Source organism: Marmota monax, unplaced genomic scaffold, assembly GCF_021218885.2.
Source record: "Marmota monax isolate L192 unplaced genomic scaffold, Marmota_monax_Labrador192_F-V1.1 WCK01_AAM20220418_F8-fsc00012, whole genome shotgun sequence".
Classification (NCBI taxonomy): Eukaryota; Metazoa; Chordata; class Mammalia; order Rodentia; family Sciuridae; genus Marmota; species Marmota monax.
In genome coordinates, this window is record NW_026695227.1 from 30,335,754 (window position 1) to 30,355,116 (window position 19,363).

The 19,363-nt window shown below is 43.5% G+C and overlaps 1 protein-coding gene across 1 annotated transcript; it reads left to right on the top strand.

Annotated features, from left to right (window-relative positions):
- The first annotated feature begins 7,012 nt into the window (after positions 1-7,012).
- Positions 7,013-15,225, top strand: LOC124086941 (tubulin alpha-1C chain). The gene is made up of 4 exons (XM_046435438.2): positions 7,013-7,165; positions 10,584-10,806; positions 10,942-11,090; positions 14,150-15,225. The coding sequence occupies exons 1-4, from the start codon at positions 7,163-7,165 to the stop codon at positions 15,122-15,124; spliced, it is 1,350 nt and encodes a 449-aa protein (XP_046291394.1). The 5' UTR covers positions 7,013-7,162; the 3' UTR covers positions 15,125-15,225.
- Positions 15,226-19,363: the final 4,138 nt, after the last annotated feature.

The window sequence follows — 19,363 nt, forward strand, 5'->3', positions numbered from 1 at the left end:
TAACTGAGTACAAATTCCTCAGTATTACTAGTATTTTAGCACAGAAAACAGTTTTTTAAAAATATTTAAAGGGCTGGGGATGTGGCTCAAGCGGTAGGGTGCTCGCCTGGCATGCGTGCGGCTCAGGTTTGATCCTCAGCACCACATACAAACAAAGATGTTGTGTCCGCCGAAAACTAAAAAATAAATATTAAAATTCTCTCTCTCTCTTTAAAAAAAAAGAATTAAAAAAATATTTAACTTTTTTTAGTTATTAATGGACCTTTATTTTATTCATTTATTTATATGAAGTGCTGAGACTTGAACCCAGACTCACCACATGCAAGGCAAGCACTCAACCACTGAACCATAACCACAGCCCCAGAAAACAGTTTAAAAATTTTTTTTTCACAATAATTTTATTCTATTTATTTATTTTTATGTGGTGCTGAGGATCAACCCATTGCCTCACACGTGCTAGGCAAGCGCTCTATATACAGCTCCAGCCCCTGAATTCTTTTGTTTTTTTTTTTTGAGACAGGTCTCACTGTTACCCAAACTTGCAATGCTCCTGCTTCAGCCGCCCAAGAAGCTGAGATTACAGGTGTGTGCCCTTACACCTGGCATTTTCCTTTTACTAATGTTTGTGGATATGCTATGTGCCAGCAATTTATAGACCAGGTTCTCAATGGGAATGGTGGCACATGCCTATAATCCCAACTATCTGGGAGGCTGAGGCAGGAGGATCACAAGTTCCAAGCCAGTGTGGTCAATTTATCTCTGTCTCGAAAAGAAAAATAAAAGGACTGGAGATATATAGCTCAATGGTAGTACAGCTCTCAGTTCAATCCCCAGCACACACACACACACACACACACACACTAGTTTAAGTTCTCCTGATCCAGAATAGGTATGTGTTGAGGGCCACAGCTGAGTCAGGATGACGCATGGCATATTGCCAGAAGGGAGTGGTTGAGAGGTGAGGCCAGTGAGCCATTGAGATGATGATGGTTATGTTAAGCTGTGTATTCAATTGTATATTTGACCTTTACTATCCGCTACTTTGGAGTTCCTGTGGAGTTCTCACGGGGTTCCGAGGGAGAGTGTGCTCGGACCGGACCCGGACCCCGGTGGTGAGGAGAGTGTTCCCGGGGAGCGTGTGTGGAGTGCTGGTGGAGTTGCTGTTTTGAACCTACAAGTGCTTCGTGGTGGCTCGGTTATTTGTGGCCAGCCAGACTGCGGCAGATATGCTTCTTTCCTTTAAGCATTGTAACACTCCATCAAAATCCCAATCTATAATGTACTGGTGACTCTTAGAACCCTTGACTGAATGAAACATGTTTTCACCTTTGCTCATTTTGCATAGCTCACATGGACTGCAGAAGCTGAGTCTCAGCTTTAAAGGATGTTAAGTTGGAAGAGGCTTTACAGATAATCTGTCCAATCCCCCCATATTTCACATGTACACCATGGAGTCTGAGGAGGAGAAATGTCTATCCAAAATTATAGAGCTAAAAGTAGCAGAGCACTGAACTAGGTCTTCTGTCTCTTTGTTAATAATTCAAAATGTTGGGACTGGGGTTGTGGCTCAGTGGTAGAGGGCTTGCTTAGCATGTGTGAGACGCTGGGTTATTCTCAGCACTGCATATAAATAAATGAATAAAATAAAAGTCCATCAACATCTAAAAAAATAAATAATTCAAAATGTTTTTAGTGAATTCTGGAAATTTTCAATCAGAAAGTAAAGTCAGTTTCTGCCTCTCTTCACTCAGTAATGTTTAGAATAAAGATCTGTTTATATAAAGGTTAAAGTTTTAACTATCTACCCAGGAATGTTTTCCCCTCCAAAAAAATTCCAGCAGAGGGCAGCAAGCCTAAATGTGAATCCCAATACTTAAGATGACTTTAAAATGCAGAGAGGCTGGCTACTAAGGAGGCTGAGGCAGAAAGATCATAAGTTCTAGGTCAGCCTGGGCAATTTACTGTCTCAAAATAAAAAGAAGGGCATCATGGGGCACACCTCTAATTCCAGCAACTCAGGAGGCTGAGGCAGCTATTCTTGAACTTGGGTCCTATCAAGAACAGCTTCTATAAGTTAATGAAATCCTGTCTCAAACTAAAAAAATAAAAAGGGCAGGGAATGTAGCTCAGTGGTAGAAAGCCCTGGGTTCAATCCAGTACTGGAAGTAAAAAGGCTCACCCCTGTCTGGGGGCCTTTGTTCCAACTGCTTGACGGTTCTAGGACTATACTCCCAGGTTAAATACATGACATTTGAGTCTGTTCAAATCTCACATATTAAAATTAATGCTGGGGCTGGTGTTGTGGCTCAATGGTAGGGCGCTTGCCTCGCAACTGCAAGGCCCTGGGTTCCATCCTCAGCATCACATAAAAATAAATAAAGGTATTGTGTCCAACTACAACTAAAAAATAAATATCTGAAAAAAAAAAAAACTAATGCTGCCTACCTTGTTATATTGCAGCTTCCTTCCTGCTCCATGCCCAGCACACTCATTCTCCTTTATTTTATTTGTGTGTGTGTGTATGTGTGTATATATAAATTTTTTTTTTTTTTGAGGAAAGGGTAAAGGATAGTTTGTTGCTTTGCCAGCAAAGGAGAAACACGTGGGGACTCCTGCCGCAAAGGCTGTGATTCTGCCCATTTGCAGGAACAGGGGCTTTTATAGAGGTGATTCAGAGAAAATGAGATTAGGGAGAAGAGATCAGGAAGGAGATCAGGGAAAAGAAGATCAGGGAGAAGAATTTTAGGGCATAGAAGATCAGGGAGAAGTTTAGGGAAAAGAAGATCAAGAAAGAGAAGTTTAGGGAAAAGAAGATTTGGAAAAAGAAATAAGCATGTAAGTTTGAAAGCCACAAGGGATATAGTCAAAGTATCAAGTGAACCCCTTTACAAATTCCCCACTGTCAATTTCTAGCTTCCATGTCTATGGAAAGTGGATGATGACATCTCCAAGCTACTTCCTGCTGGTAGGGGCCATGTTGGGGGAAGTAACCCAAAGTCCTTTTTCTCTATCAGGTGGGGTGTGGACAATTAAGGGCATTCAGAATCAGATCAGTCCAGAGGTCCACAGTGGCAGATGGCTGGTGACTGGACAAGGCATATATAGGGCAGGGATATTCTATATTTTTCTATAGCATTCTTCACTTTCTAGCAATTAGATAAGTTTTTAAAAATATTTTGTTAGTTGTCAATGGACCTTTATTTTATTTATTTATATGCAGTGCTGAGAATCAAACCCAGTGCCTCACATATCCTACAGAAGCACTCTACCACTGAGCCACAACCCAGCCTCCAATTAGATAATTTATGTATTGAGTTTACTGTATCACAAGAAAGACTTACAACAAATTTAGTTTAATGATCTTAATTATCTTGTGATTTTGTGATTAATCGGATTTTGTAATTCTAGAATTAGGCAATATCTCACACTATATTAAAATAGTTAAGTGTGCTGATGAGCTGAGAAGAGGACATTGTTTTTTTTAGACAGAAAAGAATTGAAAAAAGCAAAAACAACAAAAAAGTGCATTGGTCATTTCAAAGTTACTTTCATTGTAAAGACAGGATGGGAAGACAGAACAATAGAAAAATAAGCCAGACATGTTGGCCTATACCTGTAATCAGAACTACTCTGGAGGCTGAGGCAGGAGGATCGAAAGTTAGAGACCAGTCTCAACAATTTAGAGAGACCCTGTTTGAAAATAGAAAAGGGTTGAGGGGCAAAAAAAAAAAAAAAAAATCCAAAAAACAAAAAACTTGATTGGTTAATGTTAGGAATATTAGGTTCCTTTTTTTTTTTTTTTTTGTACCAGAGATTGAACCCTGGGGCACATAATGGGCACATCTCATCCCTTTTTATTTTTTATTTTGAAACAGGGTCTTGCTAAATTGCTCAGGGCCTCACTAAGTTTTTTTTTTTTTAAAGAGAGAGTGAGAGAGAAAGGGAGAGAGAGAGAATTTTTTTTAATATTTATTCTTTAGATTTCGGTGGACACAACATCTTTGTTTGTATGTGGTGCTGAGGATCGAACCCGGGCCGCACGCATGCCAGGCGAGCGCGCCACCGCTTAAGCCACATCCCCAGCCCGGGCCTCACTAAGTTGCTGAGGCTGGCTTTGAATTTAGAATCCTCCTATCTCAGCCATCTGAGCACTGGGATTACAGGTGTGCACCACCACACCTGGCTAGGTTCCCTTTTGTAAGAACCTAAAGCATAGGGAAGGAACTTCATTATCATGTCTATTGATTGTTTTTAATTATTTGTTTGCTTGTTTTGGCAATACTGGAGATTGAACCCAGGGCTTTGCATATGCTAGGTAAGTACTATACCACTGAACTATATCTCCACCCCTCATACCCATTTAAACTTGTCAGTTTGGGAAATATGGCTGTTATCTCTCTCCTCATGTCTCAGAAGACCAGATAACCTTAGTTTTGATTTGGTAAGGGTTTTTTTTGCAGGGACTATGTGCATGTGTGTGGTACTAGAGGTGGTACTAGGGGTGCTCTACCACTGAATGACATTCCCAAACTTTTTTTTTTTTTTTAATGTTGAGAAACTGTCTCACTAAATTGCCTGGGCTGGCTTGGAACATGATCCTACCTCAGCCTTCTGAGTAGCTTGGATGACAATCATGCACTATGCCATCCTGCCCCATTTTTACTTTTGTGCTGGTCTATTGGGACCTCATATAGGAGCTTAGTTCAAAACAATGACCTCCAATTTTTATTTAACAATTGTTTGGCAGATGCAGTGATGCATGCTTGTAATCCTAGTTACTCCGGAGACTGAGGCAGGAAGAACATAAATTGGACGCCAGCATTGGACAATGTATGGAGACTCTGTCTCAAAACAAAAAGTAAAAATGGGCTGGGATTTTAGCTCAGTGATACAGTGGCACTGGGTTCAATTCACAGTATTGTAAAAAATAAAAACTGTCTTTTCACCATAAAGCCCTCTAGAATAAAACCTCCAGTTGGTTAACATATATATTCCCTAAGCATCTAGATAATGTGCTAAATATACTTTAGTTGAAATATTTTAGTTGAAAAACTACTAATTTAAGAATGAAGGGGCTGGGGATGTGGCTCAAGCGGTAGCGCGCTCACCTGGCATGCGTGCGGCCCGGGTTGGATCCTCAGCACCATATACAAACAAAGATGTTGTGTCCGCCGAAAAATAAAAAATAAATATTAAAAATTCTCTCTCTCTCTCTCTTTAAAAAAAAAAAAGAATGAAATATTTAACAGCAGATTAAGACACTAATTATTCCAAATTCAGAATATTATACCACATAATATAGTGAGTGAATAAGCATTTGATAAGTGTAGTGTAATTTGAAAGGAAGCTCCACAGGTATTTCTTTTTTTCTTTTTTAGTTTTAGGTGGATACAATATCTTTATTTTATTTTTATGTGGTGCTGAGGATCAAACCCCGTGCCTCACACGTGCTAGGTGAGCACTCTACCACTTGAGCCACAACCCCAGCCCCTCCACAGGTATTTCTATAGGTGCCATTTGTTGTGAGCTGGCATGTACCTTGAATTCTGCCTGCTCTGTATCCAAAACCCATTTTCACTTTCACTTTGCCTTTCTTACTTCAGGAAAAAGCCATGTAACGTCTATTCTGCAGAACAATCACTTTTGTTCTCTTAATATTTTCATAAACTCCATGTCCTAGAGATGGTTAAGGAATTTAAGAGCTAAGATTACATGATGAAGGTGCAGAAAAAAAAAAGAATAATGAAATAAAATAAAGGGTGCTTCTGAGAAATCAACTTTTGCAGGGCTGGTCAGAATGATATATTCAGCAAGAAGCAGAATAAAGGTAGTGCTGAGGGGCACTCATACAGAGCTGAGATCTATCTCCCACCGTGTGACCTTCAACTACTAGTTATTTCCTTGAGCCCCAATTTTCCTATCTGTAACATGGGGACAATAGCAATCAGGTCTTGTGGAAGGATGAAATGTGGTAATGCATATGCAAAAAACCAACTACTCTGCATCACAAACAATAGAAACATGGAAGCTACCAGATCAATGGCGCACTTGTATTCCCAGTGACTTCAGAGACTGAGGCAGGACGATGGCAAGTTCCAGGCCAGCCTGAGCAATTTCATGAGATCCTGTCTCAAAAAATAAAAAAGGTGCTGTGGTTTGTAGCTCAGTGGTAGAGCACTTGCCTATCGTGTGTAAGGTACTGGGTTAGATCCTCAGCACCACATAAAAATAAGTAAAATAAAGGTACAAAAAAATACAACAAAAAATTTTTTTTCTTTAAATAAAAAGAGCTGGGGATGTAGTTCAGTGGTAAAGCACCCCTAGGTTCAATCCCCAGTACCAAAAAACAAACACCAACAGGTTTATTTAAAGGGTAGGTAGGAAAATAAGTAAAGAAAGACAACCACAAAGGTGAAAATAAAGGTTTAAGACCTGTTGGTGATCATTAAGACCTACAATAGAAAACAAGGCGTTCTCTGGAGATCCTTCATTCGCGGGGAATGAGGGGCCGGCGGCCAGGACAGAGCGTTGGGAGGAGAGGGAGAGGGACTCTGCGAAGAGGAACTGGCAGGCGTTAAGCCTCCCCCCGGGCGAGGCCAGGCCAGACCTTGTAGGAAACTAAGGCCGATGGCAAGTCCGGGGCGCGGGGATGGGGCGGAGTGGGTGGCGGGAAGGACTTCCCTCCTGGGCGCGGCTGCGCCCCGCTTTACCTGGCTTTTCCCCTCGCTAGGACTCTGCGCACCTGACAACCCCCACTTTCTAAAGGTAGCGCAGACGCCACGCCTTCCTCTACCCACCAGTCGCCGTCCCAACCCCTTCCTGCTCCACCTAGCCAATTCTCCGGCTTTGGCCATCTTCTCTCCTTCCTGGATCCTTACGCAGAGTTTGGTTTGAACTTTTGAACCCACCAATCAGCGCTGCGCGCCTCTACCCTTTCCGCTGGCCCGGGCGCCGGGCTCCGAGGCGGGGCCGCAGAGGCCCGGGGCGGGGTCCAGAGCCGGCCCTCCAGACACGTGGCCGCGGGAGGGCTATAAATGGCCCATCCCGGCAAGTCGACCTCTCGTAACTTCTCCCCCGGACTCCTTGGTAGTCTGTCAGTGGGAGCTCCTGGTCGTCGTCTCCTCGCCTCATCCCGCGCCGCTCAGCCCTACAAGAGCCCGTCATGGTGAGTGAGGGCCACCCAGTAGTGGGGCAGGGAAGAGTTAAGTGTCCCAAGCGACGACTGGGTCCGCGGGCTGCACGTGGGACTGCTCCTGCGAGGGCAGCCGACGGCTCCCGCCGCCTCTGGTCAAACTGGCTTCCAGCAGCCGGCATGAAAAAAGCCGAGTTCACCGGACCGATACCGATTCTGGCTCGAAGTTGCGTCCCCAAGACTTTTCTTGGTGTAAACAGAAAGCCCTCGATCCTTGTGAAAGGGCCTCTCCAGGCCCTGCCACCACTCTGGGAAGGGTAGGGCGCCTTTACGTTGGTCCCCAAGGACTTGAAGCCAAATTTCTCCCCACTTTTCCCCAAATGACCTCACCTTCACACTGCCTTAGACATAAGGCACGGGAGGACTTCCGGGCACTCCCTCCACGCCCTGTGGCTCGCTGCTGAGTCACCTGTGGCCGCCTTTGGAGAGTGCTTCCAGTTGCACCAATCCACCTGGAGAAGGAGAACTCCTTTAAAGGGTATAATTAACTGTCGCGTTGCCTAATCCTACCTTTCTAGTGTTAATTTAGTGGAATGTTTATAGCTGAAGCTTTCTACTTAAACCAGCTTTCAGAAACAAGTCCGTAAAAGGATATTTTCTTAGAAAACTGTAGAGTAGGGCTGGGGCTGCAGCTCAGCGATAGAACGTTTGCCTAGCATTCGCAAGAACCTGGGTTCAATCCCCAGTAATGTGCAAAAAAAAAAACCAAACAAAAAGCCCCACAGAGTACACTAGTACCAACAACGTGTTCTTAGTTCAGTTTTCCAGAAACATGGAACTGGGGCTCTGATTTGGATTCCCAACACACACAAAAAGAAACTATGCACAACTTGACCCTTATTTAAATAGCTTCTCAAAGGTATTTGAAAAAACTAAGAACACCTGTTGACGGTATCTAAAAGATAGTTGGGTTTTTTGGTTGTCCCCCCACCCCCCACCCCCGCCCCGTCTGTACTGGGGATTGTACTCAGAGGTGCTTTACCACAGAGCCACATCCCCAGATTTATTTTTTCTTTTTTTTTAGACAGCTTACTAAATTGCTGAGGCTAAGGACAGGAGGTGTGGCTCTGCGGTAAAACCCTTGGGTTCAATTCCCAGTACCCCCCCCCCCCAAAAAAAAAAAGTATCCATTGTATTCAATGTTTGGAAACAGTATACTTTTAAAAGCTGGAGAGGATGGATATAGTGAGTAGCTGACCAGAGAATCTTCAGACTAACTAACCACTGTTGTCAAAAGTGGGGCTGGAGTTGTGGTTCAGGATTAGAGAATTGGCCTAGCACCTTCAAGACACTGGGTTTGATCCTCAGCACTACATAAAAATAAATAGTATTGTGTCAAAAAAAAAAAGTGTGCCTGATTGTAACATGCTTTGAATGCTTTGCACCAAGAGGAAACCAAAAAGAAACAGGTAAAAGTGATTGAGAAACCAATGGATTGTTTGAAGGGCAGGAGAGCAGAACAGCACACCTGTTTAAGCAAACTGATTAATACAAATTTTTTTTTTTTTTTACAAGTGATAGTGGCTGCTCATCCAGTTAATGCTAAACTAACTGGCTCACCTGCAGCTTTATTTCATCTCATCAGTGGCCCATGAAGAGTGGAAAGCAAGCAGTGGCCACTGACTTTGTCTGCTAAGCTTCAAGAAAGCAGTTTAAACAGTGTATGGTCCATGCCTGAAATCCCAGCAGCTCAGGAGGCCTAGCCAGGAAGGTTATGAAACCCTGTCTCAATTAAATATAAGAAGGCTGAGGATGTGGCTCAGTGGTTAACATTCCCCGCCCCCCAACACACACACCCATTCAACCCCAAGTTTAAAACTGGTGATCAATGAAAGAAAAGTTGGATGTCAAGGTTTAGTTAAAGTGCTTTGTTAGAATGAGTGAGTCTTAGGTACTAGATACTGTATTTCTTTGGTTCTGGTTGAGGATCATCATGGACAGATAATCTGGTTTTTTCCAGCTTTGGGGGCTGTGGAGTTTCAAAGTCCAGATAAACATGATGCAATAGTAAATAGTCAAGATCTCTTTAGAACAAACAGCTCCTATTCTCCCTATGGCTCCTAGAGCTAAGCAAGTAGACACAGATAATATTGAGCTTGCTGGTATGGCTGGAAGAGCTTGATTGATTGTTTTATGGGGAATGTAGGTGAAAAGGAGATGATAAATCAAAGGTTGTGAGTAATGTTTTTTTTTTTTTTATTATTGGATTATGAAACTAGGCCCTTGGAGAACATGACTGATTTTTTTTTAAGTTTACTAATTGGAAGCTTTTATTTATTTATTTTTTTTAATTTTTTATTGTTGGCTGTTCAAAACATTACATAGTTCTTGATATATCATTTCACACTTTGATTCAAGTGGGTTATGAGCTCTAATTGGAAGCTTTTAAAAACTTTACTATTTAGGAAAAGTAATGGGAGATTATTAGTGTCAATATTTTGAAAGTTCTCTGCTAGTCTCTAGATTAAGCTAATCTGATTTGTGATAAAAATAATAAATATCCTTTTGTTTTCCTCTTAAGTCTGTGAGTACAGATTCTATCTTCATTGCCTTATTTTACCAAACAGGAATGAGTTTGGTGATTTCTATTTTTTTTTTTTTTTTAAAGAGAGAAGAGAGAATTTTTTTTAATATTTTTCAGTTTTTGGCAGACACAACATCATTATTTGTATGTGGTGCTGAGGATCGAACCCGGGCCACACGCATGCCAGGCGAGCGCGCTACCGCTTGAGCCACATCCCCAGCCCCTGGTGATTTCTAAATACCCATGTTCACCTAGGAAAGGAAAACAAATAGTTCTCCACTATTCTTGAAACCAGATTTTTTAGTGCCAGAGATATATGTACATTTTACTAGGAAACTTAAATTTCTCAAAGCATTGCACTAAAAGTCCTGGCAACCCTTTTGACTTTATTAACACTCCCCTCTCTCCAAGATGGGCTGATGGTAAAGGAAAAATGTTCTTCCTAAAGATTAGATTCTTCCACAGGGAAGAGGCTGCCTCGACCACATATTTTAAATACAGCTAGCTACTGCTTATCTAGCATTTTCTCCATGAGTCATGGCAGGAGTTTGTTGGTTTAAAAAAAAAATTCTCTTTTTTCCCTTTTTTTGCACTCAGAGTGAGTGCCCCTGGATTAATCCTATCACTAAACTATATCCTCAATCCTTTTTATTTTTGAGATGGGTCTCACTAAAGTGCTGGACTGGCCTTAAGTTTGTGATCTCTAAATTAGGTCTTCAGTAAAGATTTTTGCTTGTGAAATAGTCCCTGGGCAGGAATAGCCTCCAAAAAGTCTTTGAAGGTTAATTAGTCATTTAGGTGTGAACCCTTCCCAATTTCTCATCTGATGTGTCATATTCTGACATTTTTCCTTTCATCCTCCCACAGCGTGAGTGTATCTCCATCCACGTTGGCCAGGCTGGTGTCCAGATTGGCAACGCCTGCTGGGAGCTCTACTGCCTGGAACATGGCATCCAGCCTGATGGCCAGATGCCAAGTGACAAGACCATTGGGGGAGGAGATGACTCCTTCAACACCTTCTTCAGTGAGACGGGTGCTGGCAAGCACGTGCCCAGGGCAGTGTTTGTAGACCTGGAACCCACAGTCATTGGTGAGTTGATGGATCTGTCCTGGGTTCTCCATTGATCACATAAAACATATTGTCTTTCTTACCTCCCATCCTCTCACCAGAGTTGAGCAGGTTTGTGCAGGTTATTAATGAGGAGTGACTGGTTTCCTTTTCCAGATGAAGTTCGCACTGGGACCTACCGTCAGCTCTTTCACCCTGAGCAGCTCATCACAGGCAAGGAAGATGCTGCCAATAACTATGCCCGAGGCCACTACACCATTGGCAAGGAGATCATTGACCTCGTCTTAGACCGAATTCGCAAGCTGGTAAATATAGCTTTAAAGTGGGATGAATGACAGTTTTATTTTATAATTTTAGAGACCAAACTGTGATCATCATTCTTTTGCAACTAAAATGAGATTTGGTCTGCTCACTAAATTAATTGGGCTTCTTAATTGTATAGTCCTGGGTTATGGGAGCAGGAGCAAATAATCTTTTCCCTACTTCTGCATGTTATAGGAAGCAGATTTGGGGCAGTTGGTGATCATTCGGTAAAGATAGTTTACCTGGTGTCAGGATGAGAACCAGGAAGGCTTAACATTTTCACTAACAAAACAATTAAACTTCCATGCTTCAAGCTGAGACATACCCCTTTTTAGATCATCTTAGTCACGATGTGTAGGTGGCTGACTCCTACATGTAGCCAATTGATTGTTCCTGCAATACCAGCTACTTGGGAAGCTAAAGGATTGCAAATTTAAGGCCAGCCATGGCAACTTATACCCTGTCCCCAAATGAATAAGGGCTGGGGATCTAGCTCAGTAGTGGAGTACCCCCGAGTTTAATTCCCACCCAGTACTCCCCCACCACCACACACACAAAAAAAAGAAAAGAAAAAAAAAATCTGGGCTTGTCTCTGTTAATGAAAGTCAAGGAATAGAGGGTGTAGTTCAGTGGTAGAGTACTTCCCTTGGCATGCAGGTGGCTCTGGGTTCAATCCTCAGCACTAGTGTGGTGTGGAGGAAGCTGGGGAATTCAGAACCCAAGAAGCCAGTGTAACATTGTCTAGAAACAGCCAACAAGGGGAACCTCCAAAAAAAAGCTAAAAGAGTTGGGAGAAGCTTCCTTATGACAGAAACAAAAATCAGTCATTGAAACTTTGAAGTTTTAAGATGTGATCACAGAAAAGTAATACCCTAGTTTGTCTCAGATCTCAGCATTGCTGGCTCTGTGGCAAGAAAATCTTAAGCCACTTGTTTGTCTTAGGAAAGTTAAGTGTGTTGTTTAGATGATTTTAATTAGGAGCCTGGCAATCAGATGACTCTTTGCTCCTTATGCATATGGGCAGCCTGTAAGTAATTAACCAAAAATCAAGCACTGAAACTTGGGTAGAGTAGCTTATCAGGAAAATCACATTATACTAAACTCAGCCCCAAAAGAATGTCCTTGCACCACCATTTATGGCTTCATTTTTTTCTCAGATGTTTATCTGAGGCTTCTCAGCAAAATTGGGTTAATGGTTCCTATGCTTGCAAATCAAGCTTCAGTTATAAGTATGGTCTGAAAATCAAGAAGGATCTGCCTTAAGGGACAAATCAACCTAGTATAAGCCATTTAGGGTTCTGTGGTGATGTTTAGTTCCAAAACCATTGCATTTTTCCTTTGTTATTCTGTGTATAGGATGTTTAATGGGTATAATCAGCAGACTAGGATCTGCCTCATAGATGGATCTCATGTGTTACTCAGAGTATGGATCCACCAGATAAGTGAAATGAGGGATCAGTAGATAATGTCAACAAATCTGAGCTCCTTTAAGAAGGATTATCAGGGCTGGGGTTGTGGCTCAATTGTAGAGTGCTTGCCTCAAATATATGAGACACTGGGTTTGATTCTCAGTACAATATATAAATAAATAAAATAAAGGTCTATCAATAACTTTTAAAGGTCTATCAATAACTTTAAAAAATATATTTTTTAAAAAAAGGATTGTGTGCTAGGTGTGGTTGGGCACGCCTATAATCCTAGTGGCTTGGGAGGAGGATTGAGAGTTCAAAGCCAGCCTCAGCAAAATTGAGGTGCTAAGCAACTTAGTGAGATCCTGTCTCTAAATAAAATACAAAATAGGGCTGGGGATGTGGCTCAGTGTCAGTGTTCGAGTGCCCCTGAGTTCAATCCCTGGCATCACCCCCGCCCCAAAAGGATTGTCAACACAGTACTTCCTTTGAAAGGTCAAAATGCTGTTTGTTAGTCAGAATATCCCATATGAGTGGGAAAACTCCAGTAATCTGAGATCTCAATGAATTTGGTAACAGTCATACAGTGAGGAACTAGTAAAGCCAGATCCATACCCAGCCTGACTATCACCAGAGCATCGGAACTTGACTATTTTGTCGTATTTTAACTCAAAAACCCCTTCCAGGTCTTTAATATTTATTCTTAAGTTTTAGATTGATTTATGTGGTGCCTCATGGATGCTAGGCAAGCACTCTACCACTGAGCCACAACCCCAGCCTCCCTTCCAGGTCTTTGAGACATCCTTATACTTATCTGATAATCCAAGACCTGTGGTGACTCTCCAGCTGATAAGTTACCAGAAACAGCCCTGCCCTCTTTGGTGGGGGTGGAGTGTCTCACTGAGTTGCTTAGAGCCTTGCTTTTGCTGAGGTTGGCTTTGAACTCTCAATCCTCCTGTTTCAGCCTCCCAACCCACTGGGCTTACAGATGTGTGCCACCATACCCAGCCAGAAACTGCCCTCTTGGTCCAACACTTGGATCTGTGTTCATCCTAGATCTTTTGATTCCTCCTCAGGAAGTGCAATTGTATCATTTTTTTAAAAAAAGCTTTTATTTTTCTATACTAGGGATTAAACCCAGGGGCACTCTACCACTGAGTTAATCCCAGTTCTGTATTTTGAGACAGGATCTCTGCTACTACATTGCTAAGGCTAACCTTGAACTTGAGATCCTCCTGCTTTAACCTCCTGAGTCACTTGGAATATAGGCATCTGCCATCATGCCCAGCAGTATATCACTTTTAAATCTGCCTTTTAAGCAGATTTTCCCTTCAGTTTTAAAAGCCCTGTTAGTAAACTGGGCATGGTGGCACATGCCTGTAATCCCAGTGGCTTGGGAGGCTGAGGCAGGAGGATCACAGTTCAAAACCCTCAGCAATTTAGTGAAGCCCTAGACAACTTAGTGAGACCCTGTCTCAACAAAAAATAAAAAGGGCTGGGGGTGTGGCTTAGTGGTTGATATGCCCTGGGTTCCATCTCCAGTACCCTAAAATAAAATCCCTGCTGGTCTAATCATTGATTTATAGAAGTTCATTACCATCTCCACCAGATGTCTATCAATGATAAAATTAACTTTTTTCCTTTTTTTGCAGGCTGACCAGTGCACAGGTCTTCAGGGCTTCTTGGTTTTCCACAGCTTTGGTGGGGGAACTGGTTCTGGGTTTACCTCCCTGCTGATGGAACGTCTCTCTGTTGATTATGGCAAGAAGTCCAAGCTGGAGTTCTCCATTTACCCAGCCCCCCAGGTTTCCACAGCTGTAGTTGAGCCCTATAATTCCATCCTCACCACCCACACTACCCTGGAGCACTCTGATTGTGCCTTCATGGTAGATAATGAGGCCATCTATGACATCTGTCGCAGAAACCTTGACATTGAGTGCCCAACCTACACTAACCTTAACCGCCTTATTAGCCAGATTGTGTCATCCATCACTGCTTCCCTCAGATTTGATGGAGCCCTGAATGTTGACCTGACAGAATTCCAGACCAACCTGGTGCCCTATCCCCGCATCCACTTCCCTCTGGCCACATATGCCCCTGTCATTTCTGCTGAGAAAGCCTACCATGAACAGCTTACTGTAGCAGAGATCACCAATGCTTGCTTTGAGCCAGCCAACCAGATGGTAAAATGTGACCCCCGCCATGGTAAATACATGGCTTGCTGCCTGTTGTACCGTGGTGATGTGGTCCCCAAAGATGTCAATGCTGCCATTGCCACCATCAAGACCAAGCGCAGCATCCAGTTTGTGGATTGGTGCCCCACTGGCTTCAAGGTTGGCATTAATTACCAGCCTCCCACTGTGGTTCCTGGTGGAGACCTGGCCAAGGTACAGCGTGCTGTGTGCATGTTGAGTAACACCACAGCCATTGCTGAGGCCTGGGCTCGCCTGGATCACAAGTTTGACCTGATGTATGCCAAGCGTGCCTTTGTTCACTGGTACGTGGGTGAGGGGATGGAGGAAGGAGAGTTTTCTGAGGCCCGTGAGGACATGGCTGCCCTAGAGAAAGATTATGAGGAGGTTGGAGCAGATAGTGCTGAGGGAGAGGATGAGGGTGAAGAGTATTGACCTTGCTGCTATGATTTCACACTCCATTGTCTTGGATTTGTCTTATCTGTCTCTTTTAACCCTGAGCTATCAATAAAAGCATTTCCATTTTAAATGTCAAACTGGCTTCTGAATCTCAGTGAATACTTGACCTGCCTAAGACCAATTGAGGCTGACAGATAAGCTACCTGAAGAATTGACTGATATTGCAAATACCTACTGTGTGCAATCTAGACCTGAATTGATGAAGGGTCATAAAGTTTTTTGTTGAGTCAGTCCCTCTTGAACTAAGAGGCTGTGAATCACCTGTAGATATTAAAATGAAGACTGTTAATTCTGTAGATTTGGGGTTTTTGCTTAAGGTACTATATTTTATTACTCATTAGAAGGACTTGCTATGTTAATTTGTTTTATACTTAGACAAAACTTACAGTGGCACATACTGAATTAGAGTTATTGGTTGGAGTAAGCAGGTCTAGCTGAGACAATTTTAATTGTCACAGGTTGATGGTTGATAATGGTTTGGGTTTTTTTTTGTACTGGGGATTGAACTTTACCAAGGGAAATTTACCACTGAGCTACACCCTCAGCCCTTTGAAATGGTCTAAGTTGCTGAGGCTGGCCTCAAACTTGGTGATCCTCATGTCTCAGCCTCCTGAGTGAGTCACTGGTATTACAAGCGTGACCCACCACAACAGCTCCGTTTTGGTATTTAAACCTAATGTATGTTGTGGAGAAATTTTGAAGTAGGGAAATTGTTTCTGTAGAAAAGATTGAAGAATATTCATTAATTTGGACCCTCTACCAAGCACCTGTTAGAAGCAGTATGGTACTTGAGGTCAGAGGGATAAAAGCACACCTATGTGTGTGGCTGTAGAGCTTGAAGATGGGTATTCATGTGTCTGGTGTGATCTGCAAATTTTGAATTGTCAATGACTGAAAAGCCAGGTGGTGTGCAGAGGAAGCCAAGTTTGATGCTTGGGTGCTTCCTGCATGGAAATAACTAAACATAGTGGCCTAAGATGGATGGGGGCATGCAGAGTTGCAGACATAAGTCACTTGTTCTCCATGACTTCCCTTACTCTGATGGTACATCATTACCATCTCTTCCCTGCTGGTGTTTTGTACTCCTTACCACTGCTTACTTCAGCCCCTCTGAGGAGCACATCAAGACTGGGGATGTGGTTCAGTGATTAAGTGCCCCAGGGTTCAATCTCTAATACCCACCCTCCCTACCGCACCCCCCCAAAAAAATTGCATGTTATATATGTGAACATAGCATGACATACTTTTAGTATCAGATAATCTTTGTGCTCAGTGAAGTTTTTTAGGGGTTTATGCCCCATCTCTAAGGACGAATTGACCTATTGGTTCTTCTCAGAAGGACCACATTCTTTCTGCAGCCAGAGCAGGGGAGAGAAGCTAGAATGAAAATAAAACTTGGAGAGGTTGGCCAGCGGGTTTCCCAGAGACCTCCTAGTCCAGGAGATCTGGGTACCACAGTTCAAGCACCGTAGCAAACAGGATGCCTTCATAAGAGAAGGAACAAATTGCTTCAGCCAGTGTGACACCCCACCATACCTTAGAGATCCATTCTCTGAACCAGTGTTTCCAAAGCAGTGTGCCTTGAGAATGGGATTAAGGGGTGCCCATGCATGATCCCTTCAGCCTTCAGAATGATGTGGGGAGCCTGGAGAACTGGAAGCCCTTTGACCAGGAGCAACACCCTCTAATTACCTCAGAAGCCTTACAGATGAATTGTTTTATACTTGTGTCAAGATTTGAAAAGAGTTGGAAAGCTTTCAACAGCCACAGCAGCATAAGGTGAGAGAAGAGTTTAGCTGAGAAAAAAATGTTACAGTAGAATAGAGCCTGGGGAATTGGAAGAGCAAAGTGCCACGGTTGGGGAGGGATCTGCCCTTGTAATGATGATTTCTCCTTTCCTGTGTGGGTGGGAGAGTGAATAAAAGTTAGCCTGCAGCAAGAACAGATATACCCCAAGGTCGAGGTCACTGCTTTGTTGCTGACAATCATCTGGTCTGCCCTTGAGCACAAATGGAAAGTCTGGACTCAAAACTGCAGCGGATGCTGATGCCTGATGGGAATAAATGGACACAGCCTAAGAGGATACAGGCTTCTGAGGTTGGCTGTGGCCCCAGATTCTGGCTATCCAGACAGAGGGCATAGACTGCCCTTACCTGACCTACTAGAGGAGCCAGCTGCTTCCACAACATGGTGGCTGCTAATCACTTGAGGGTAAGAGGACCTGGGCGGAGCTGCTCTGACCCCAGGCTGAGGAAGAACAGAATGATTTTGAGGGACTGGAATGCCTGCCTATGGTCTGCAGTGTTAAAACCTTCAGGCACTAGAGAGTTAAAAGTCCAGCTTTTGCAGTGATGTATGCCTGTAGTCCTGGCGACTTGGGAAGCTGAGGCAGGAAGATCACAAGTTCAAGGTAACCTGAGTGACTGAGATCCTGTTTCAAAATAAAAGGCTGGGGACTTAACTCAGTGGTAAAGCATTTGCCTTACATGGGTGAAACTCTGGGTTCAATCTCCAGTACTGCAGAAAAGAAAATTAAAAATTTAGCTGGGAAAGAGCTCTGCCTTCAGGCCTCCAACTTCTATAAGGTTGTATGGCTTACCTGATTTGGGTGGTTGGTAGTGGGGAGGAGAAAATTCATAGCTTTGGTGTTTTTGTTTTTGCATTATTGGGGATTGAACCCAGGGGTGCTCTAATACCAAGCTACATTCCCAATTCTTTTTATTTTTTATTTTGAGACAGGGCCTTGCTAAATTGCCAAGGCTGCCTGGACTAGTGATCTTTCTGCCTCAACCTCCTGAATCTCTGGGATTACAGGTGTGCACCACAGCACCTGGCCAACTTCAGTGTTTTATAATCATCACAGGGCTGTTTACCCAGGGAGGGGATATTATTATATCCTTTGCCAAAGCTCAGAGAGATTAAATACCTAGCCTAAGGCTACAGAGCAGTAGAATTTGACCCCAGAATTCTGACTCCAAATCAGACTCAGAGGAAGTCACCTCCACATCTGGCAGCCTTTTCAGGCCAAGGACATGAGGCCCACAGAGGTCAGGCCCCACTTAGCAGGAAGGGCACTGGAGTACTGGATGGAATCACAGCCACTAAGAGGAGATCTCATTATGTCATTATTGTCAGGACACCTCCCAGGAGTCCTCCCAGGCAGCAGGTCCCCACCGTCAAGCCTGAAGCTTCCCTCCTGAGGGCATTTTTGTTCAGGTCTCCTAATATTTAGTGCACCGATTCTCAGATCATGGGGTGTTACCATGTCCCAGCTGCTGCCACTTGCCTGGATTCCTGCTGACAAGACTCTAGGCAACATGCAGCAAGACAGCTCATACCTTGAATGTTGCCCCCAGAAGCCCCGGGGCCAGGATGACCAGTATCTGTCACCTGAGGCTACAATGTGAAGCTGGCAAAGATGACCCGGGCAAATGGCTCCTGGGTGTCTAGGAGACTTGACAGCAGAAGCTGAAGGGAAGACAAGCCCTGTGTTGGGGTGGTGGGAGTAAGAATTTGCCTTCAGCCCCATGGAGAAATTTTCTTTTATTGACATCTCATTATCCTGTCACTGCCCCCATTCATTTGAAGAGCCTACGAACCCGACGAAGGTTCTGGGAACATGTCTTCCTCTAACACCCCCTAAGTCTGTAGCCAAAAGGAAATATTCAGAATCAACACACCTTATAGAACTGGACATGTCTGTCACAATAGAGAACATGCATTTTTTAAATACTTGTCTCACCAGAAATTTTTTGTTGTGGTGGTGAGCTGCTGCTGAGGATCCAACTTAGGTCCTCACAGAAGGTAGGCGAGAGCTCTGCTACTGAGCCACACCCACAGCCCCCCAAAATTTCCTCTTCTCTTTTTAAATTTAGGACAGGATAGGACAGGCAAGGCAGCGCATGCCTGTAATCCCAGCAACTTGGGAGGCAAAGACAAGAGAATCACAAGACCAAGGCCAGCCTCAACATTTTTTGGACTGGGGATTGAACTTGGGTGCACTCAACCACTGAGCCATATCCCCAGCCCTATTTTGTATTTTATTTAGAGGCAGGGTCTCATTGAGTTGCTTAGCGCCTCATTGTTGCTAGGGCTAGCTTTGAACTCACCATCCTCCTACTTCAGCCTCCTGAGCTGCTGGGATTACAGGCGAGCACCTCCATACCTGGTTCAGCCTCAGCAATTTAGTGAGAGCCTGTCTCAAAATAAAAAGGG

Excerpts from the sequence above, each read along its gene's own strand:
- LOC124086941 (XM_046435438.2), top strand. Across the intron at positions 10,807-10,941 it reads CCTGGAACCCACAGTCATTG|ATGAAGTTCGCACTGGGACC; the intron begins GTGAGTTGATGG and ends TTCCTTTTCCAG. Across the intron at positions 11,091-14,149 it reads TAGACCGAATTCGCAAGCTG|GCTGACCAGTGCACAGGTCT; the intron begins GTAAATATAGCT and ends CTTTTTTTGCAG.